The 6,795-nt window shown below is 46.3% G+C and overlaps 1 protein-coding gene across 1 annotated transcript; it reads left to right on the forward strand.

Moving 5' to 3' along the window:
- Positions 1–2,554: 2,554 nt before the first annotated feature.
- Positions 2,555–6,518, forward strand: F5891DRAFT_988963 (uncharacterized protein; the record flags this gene model as incomplete). The annotated part of the gene is made up of 15 exons (XM_041378041.1): positions 2,555–2,619; positions 2,743–2,752; positions 2,804–2,885; positions 3,001–3,047; positions 3,102–3,293; positions 3,333–3,475; positions 3,524–3,652; positions 3,701–3,807; positions 3,866–4,039; positions 4,128–4,198; positions 4,250–4,632; positions 5,246–5,327; positions 5,400–5,459; positions 5,967–6,442; positions 6,497–6,518. The coding sequence occupies 15 exons, from the start codon at positions 2,555–2,557 to the stop codon at positions 6,516–6,518; spliced, it is 2,043 nt and encodes a 680-aa protein (XP_041216617.1).
- Between the last annotated feature and the right edge of the window lie 277 nt (positions 6,519–6,795).

Raw genomic sequence — 6,795 nt, forward strand, 5'->3', positions numbered from 1 at the left:
CGTAATGAAAAATATCGCATTCATTTGCCAGAAGACGAACATGACGGAGATGAATAAGTAGTCAAAAACCAACAGATCTTGAAGCTGTGCGAACCAAACACCACAAACAGACACATTTAGGGCCAGGATACCAGCAATGATGCGATGATGCCTTAAAGCTGGTGTGGAGATATCAACAAATGCTACCCAACGGAGTATAGTATCAAGCCTACCAGTGTGTCACCTGCTTGCTGCAAGCCTACGTCGGATGGCACAACGAACTTTCTGTTCTCCCAGAACAAGGGACCGAACAGTGAAGTACATAGCAACACGATTGCCTGGTGTCCGAAGTTCAATTTTCACGATATCCCTATGGCAAGTGTTAAATATAGAGTTAATGAAAACGTGAATACTCACCAGATGTGAGATGAAAAAACTCCGATGTAGCGGCCCTGCGTAACACAATAAAATGGGGGCTCTAGACCACGCTGAGCAGGCATATTATAGAATATTCCTCGATAAGAATATAAAAAGCACTCGTCTGCCATAGCGTTCGCAGCCTCCTCAAACTCTATACTGCCCTCGTGCACAGTCACGAACTCCTCTTGTTTGGCCATGTAGGATGTCGTGGTAATATCAAGCCAAAGGGGCTCGCTGGATCGTCCATTGAGAGATATCCTGGGAGTGGGGAAGCAGAAAGACACTACATTTTTGGGGAATTAGTCCTCAGAAATTCCTCCATAAACGTAATGAAAGGCTCACCCTGCATCATGAACATCAATACAGTCGTAGGTGCAGTATTTTGACGATGGTTGATGCCAAGTTCCAGAGAAAATTGCCGGTGGTAGTTGCAGTATTTTTCGAGTTAGTCTTATGTACCGCCACCAATGATATAGCACTCACCCCTGGACAGTAACATTGATATTGAAACTTGATTAGACCTAAATCGTAATATTAGAAATCAATGTCCAGTGTTTGGGATCACCGGTACGACATTTTCAGACAGTATGAGGCATCACTGATGCATCACTGTGATTCGTACAAGTGCGATGACACCAAGAGTGTTGACCAGTCACTGGAGGACTTGTCAGATATGAAGTTGTCGGTGTAGTATAGTAGCTCACCGCGTGAAGTATATCCTGTAGGTCAATCATGACATGCGTGAGCAGAATGCAAGTGGTGGCCAGGATTCCTAGTACAAGGCGAGATGTACCAGTTGCTGGAGGACTTGTCAGATATGAAGTTGTCAGTGTGGTATAGTAGCTCACCGCGTAGAGTATATCCTGTAGGCCAATCATGACATGCGTGAGCAGAAGTGGCGGTCAGGATTCCAAGTACGAGGCAAAATGCACTGGTTGAAATTGAGATGGCTCGGGTTCCTTGCAATGACACAAAGAATGTTGACCAGTCGCTGGAGGACTTGCTTGTTTATTAGACAGTGTAAGATTTGGACGTAAAGTGACAATAATGCGCATCATACCATTTCACCAATGACGCTCTTTTTGGCTTGTTCTTCTTGCTGATGATGGCACGATTTCTGTGTCTTTTGGTAAACATCAGTAGCTAGAACTGAAAGAGAAGTGCGCATTTTGCATTTGAATATCTCTTGAAGTAAGAACAAGCAATGTCGAATTTGCATTTCCAAATGTGATGAATTAAGGCTGAAGCGCTGACTCTGAGTGCGGCTTATTGTTACCGTGCCAAAAGCGGCAAGCAAGAACTGCCGCAAACTTCAGTGCGTCGCGCGTCACATTCAACTTGTTGCAAACATTCAACTACTATCATGCATGCATGCTATCATTGCACATTGCATTGGACTGATTCTTTCCACCAACTTCTAATGTTGTCCAGGTGGGTCTTTAGTTATTGACCAATACGACACAAATGTACTTCTATCTACAATAAGCACAAAACGGTTGATCCCGCGGAACCAATTCGCGTGTCTGTGCTCCACCTCATGCTGAGCTCCACCTGTCGTCTAAATTGGTCTGGCACCATGTGTGCTTGACGTCTATCGATCATTGTCCCGATTTACTAATGTAGCTGCAGTGCGATATTTGCAATTGCCTTTGATTTTGACATTCAAATGTTCAACTACCTTTCGGATTTCGGTTCTGATGTTCGACCTTCCAACATATCAATGCCCAGGTGGTTCTCTGCTTTCTCTTGATGCACTGGAAATCTGAATATGAGAGTATAGTATATGTTCATTGCTCAATATTAGAACCTTCAACGTTGAACGTCCAGGTGATTTCCTGCTTGCTCTCAATTGTGCGATGTTCTGAACTTATACATTTAATGTTCAACGTCCAGGTAATTTTTCGCTTGCTCTCAATTGTGCTATGTTATGCACTCATACATTCAACGTTCAATCTCCAGGTGATGCCCCGCTTCCTCTCAATCGTGATATGTTCTGAACTTGTACATTCAGTGTCCGATGTCTGGGTGATCCTCCACTTGCTCTCAATTTGTGCTATGTTATGCACTCGTATGTTCGACGTTCAATGTCCAGGTAATTTCCCGCTTGCTCTCAATTTGGCGATACTCTGAACTTATCATATGAGTATAGTCTACCATGGCGTTCATTCAAACCGTCATCAGTCCTCAAATGAAAATGTTGTCCTGCAGTTGGATCATGTAGTAAGTTCATTAAATTAACTTCCTTTTTTCAATGGGCGATATTGATTTGTTGGTTGGCAATGAGCCTTATAAGGTCAGACATAGACGTCGTGAAGGGACACACTTTTCTTTCCTCCTGCAAAGCAAAAAAAAGGTATGGCGGTCTAACTATTAGCATGGCGTATGACTGAACATTCTATGGTAGATGCCACCGGCTAAGTGGACTACAATGGAACAGTATCAATGGCTCCAAGAACAGTTACCGGAGTATGCTACACTCCGCAACAGTGAGGCCAAGGACTACACGGTCTTTTGGCCCAAGATCAACCTTCAGTTGGTTTTGCACATGGCCCGAGCGAGCGATCCTCTTCCCTGATATCCCTATCGACGTCATGCTAACAGAGGAGCAAAAAGCCACAGAAATTGCTGCTGAGGATTCACGTAAAGTTGTAAGTCGTCAAATGCATCAACATTTTTTGACCACTGAGGCAAAACCCTGTCAGCAACTGCAAACTTGGTTTCGCTGGCGGACAAACGCTTCCAAGAAAAATTGTGGCCTAAAAAAGGACACGTCCATCTTCGAAGCTGCACTGGTACCTAAGTCGCGCTCAAAATCCGCTGAGGAGATATACATGGACATGGTCTATGACGAACGGATCAGACCTCTCATCAAAGCCGAAGAAGAAGCCGGTAATGTAAGTACAGCTGGCCGCCGCATGGCATTGGGCCGAAAGTTTTGCAAGGAGCTCCTAGAAGACGAGTCAGACGAGGTTAAGAAGGAGGTGAAAGATAAGTATGATAAACAAAAAAAGGTAAAAAGGGACATGTTAGACGATGAAGATGATAACTATGAAACTGATCCTGATGCCATCGCGAAGTAAGTACTGGCTTATTTGTGAGTTTAATGTACTCACGCAGCCTATAGAGCTATCGATGATTTGCCAATCATATGCCAGCGTTTTGCACGTCTCATCAAAAAGAAAACTCGATTCATAGTCTCTTTCATGTGCGCTGGACCCGAGCCGAGGCACAATTGGGACATCGTTTCATTATCGTAAGTGCAACGAACTAGCAAGATGACTAATGAGCTCACCCTATCAAGGTGCCATCCATCGGAGACCCCCGCTGGCAGTAATTTTTCTCAATTGTGCCCCGACAAGGACAACACATTTCTCGCTGCATACCAGCAATATGCTGAGTTGATATTTCGTAAGCCAGTCCCTACTGTTCAAATCACTAGAGACTCACCCTGATGCTTGTCCATCAGCTGCGAACGAGCGCAACCCACCACTACTACCGGGCGTTGGAGATGACAACGAGATCGAAGAGCTTGAAAGATGCAACAATGTTGAAGAATCTGGGAGTGAAGAAGAACTTGGTGAGGACGGTGAAAAGAACGTCAACGGAGGATGCGATGATTCTATGGACTGGAATAATTCAGGTCTTTATAGTGTTTTGTGCCCACCTGATGCAAGCTGATGCATAAATAACAGGCTTCGCTACTTCCTTGACTGATGCATCAATGTCAGGTAATACCGAAGCCGGTATCAGTGATGCATCATCACTTGATGAAATTGATCAATCCGCGTTTAACTCCGAGGTAAGGCCCTTTTATCATCCCGCCTATGTCATCTAACATTTTCTGACACAGCCCCAATCTAATGCATCACTCACGCAGGCCCAGCATGATGCATCGCTCACGCAGGCCCAGCGTGATGCATCACTCGCGCAGGCTCCACTTCATGCATCATTTGATTGGCATAACACTAATATGCTACCTCCGAGTCCCAATCCAGCTAGTGTGCCACAATCCAGTGTGCCTGGGATGATTGAGGCACTCGAGTCATCATTTTCGCATACTGACCTCACGGCAATGGGGTTTTTGGGTGGCGGTAGCACCATGCCGAATCCATTTCCCCCAGCATTCAATTCATTAGCACCCTCATTCAATACTGCACCAGGATACTATGACGTGCAATACAGCATGCCATACGGCACGGATACGTGGAATTTCAGCAACCTTGACTCACAAGGGTGGCAGATGCCTAGCCTGTCCTCCCCAATCTCGGCTAGTGCCTCCGAAGTCCGGTTCGGTCAGGTTCATGGCCCTATGTCTGCGAACCCTGAACTTGACCATTGGTCAGGTTCAGGCATGGTGGCCGAACCTTGGACCGGACGCCTTCGAACGCGTTCGGAAGGGTTCAGTTCAGGTTCAGAACACGTTCGAACTCTCGAACCGTTGTTTAAATTGCAAAAAAAATTAAAATTGACAAAAAATGAGAACAAAACCTGCTAGTACGAATAACTACTAAAACTCTTCCTCGACGACAACGCAGTTATCGTAAGGAGCAGCAAACTCAGCCTGGGATGTTGCAGAAATGTGGCCTTGACGGTATGCGCTCTTGAGCAACTGGAGAGCCTCGAATGTTGCTGGCTGCAAACACGCCGCAGGAGGTCCTGGAGCTGACCATTTGGCTGAATTGCTGCTGGCAGTCTCACGGACCTTCTCCGTAGGTTTGACAGCACGACCCGAACGACGTATGAAAGAGCTGAGAGTGCCATTGTGCGCAGGAGGGGGAGGGGGAGGAAGCATCGGAGTGTCATCATCGGCATCATTGTACCAATCAATCTCGCTAGCATCTTTCAGCGAACCATCAACACGACGTGCGGAGGACACGGTGGCAGCAGTAGCGGTAGCAGGGAGTGAAAATGGCCAACTTATACAACAAGTAAGTATATTGTAACTAAATTCAAAATGATTGCGCACCATAAAGCCCTGATACACGAACATTCCGCACCAGAAAACGCCGGAGTGTGAACAAATGCCAGAACAGCAGTGTGGTGAATCAAAAGTGCGGACAGTATGTCCTGAAATAAATGGCATTAGAAGTTAGCAACGACAAACAGTGAACGTGTTGTGAACGTACCGGCACCTTGATAAGTCGCATTGCTGAAGAGACCAAGAGAAGAACACGGATGAGGGCAATGTAGTTACTGCAAGTAGGCTAGAAGGGGGGGAAGACAGTAAAGCGACGGGCAAGCACAATGCTTAAACAGAAAACCTTACCAAAAACATGAGGCTTCGTTGCCGGTTTGAGAATCTAAGTTGGATAAAAATACATCAGGTTCAAACCGGTCTGGACGCGTCTGGACCGGTTCACGTGCTCCAGGAAAATACCGGACCTCGGACCTATTAGGGGGTTCGGTCCAGCAGAAATACCGGACCTGTGACTGAACCAATGGTCCAGTCCGCAAAGGTTCGAGTTCGAACCTAGGTTCGGGACCGGACTTCGGAGGCACTAATCTCGGCCAAGCGCACTACCGCCACATCTGAGCTAGATGACGTTCTTCCTCACTTCACTCATCAGTCGCCCATTCTTCCGGCAGCAAATCCTCCTGCAGAGGACAGTGCAAAAGACCTTGCCAGCATTAATGTTGGTGCTGGTCTTCCTAAGTCCAAGCGCAAGCGTAAGTCGAAGCTCCCGGCTGCCGAAGTCAATTGCGATCCTGCTGTAGAACCCACCCCCACCATCACGCCCACAAACACGGCTAAACCCAAGGCCAAACCCAAAGCAAAACCTCTCCCGAAGTCTAGTGTGGTAACAGAGACATCATACGCTACTGCCGAGGAAGGCCCCAATACTGCCACGCAACAGAATCCGGCGGTTGATATTGGAGCAGCTCCTCGTGTATCAAAACGAGTTCCAATCAAGTCTAGGCGGAATGTTGTCGCTGACGCTATTGGGTCAGATGGTTCAACGTTCATTGCTGTTTTGAAGGATGTTGGGGCATCAATGACGAAGCGTCCTCCCAACTTGACTATGGAGGGCATGATTCCTGCAAAGTACGTTCAAGATATCCTAGTCTATTCTCACTTGCTCAATTCTAATAAACACAGGAAAAGGCGAATGAAGGCATGAGCCTACGTCTTTGTGTCATGATCGCAAATTTGCTTCTCGTATCATAGTAGTCTCTGTTTTTCTCTTGATGAATATAGTTGTTACTCAGTGTCAACGGACATTGCAACCGGATCAAAATTGAGATTGGGATGAGAAAGGATGTACTTGTACAAGAATTTCGGGCTTGTAGACTACATGATTCAATATCTGAGCGTTTTGTTCTGGCGTGTGCTAGTTGTCTTATAGAAATACCAGTTTTGCAGCGAAGGCTTCCGCGTCTGATGCTGTCCTGAGCATC

Source organism: Suillus fuscotomentosus, assembly GCF_016647785.1.
Source record: "Suillus fuscotomentosus strain FC203 chromosome Unknown F5891scaffold_263, whole genome shotgun sequence".
In the NCBI taxonomy this organism is placed as follows: Eukaryota; Fungi; Basidiomycota; class Agaricomycetes; order Boletales; family Suillaceae; genus Suillus; species Suillus fuscotomentosus.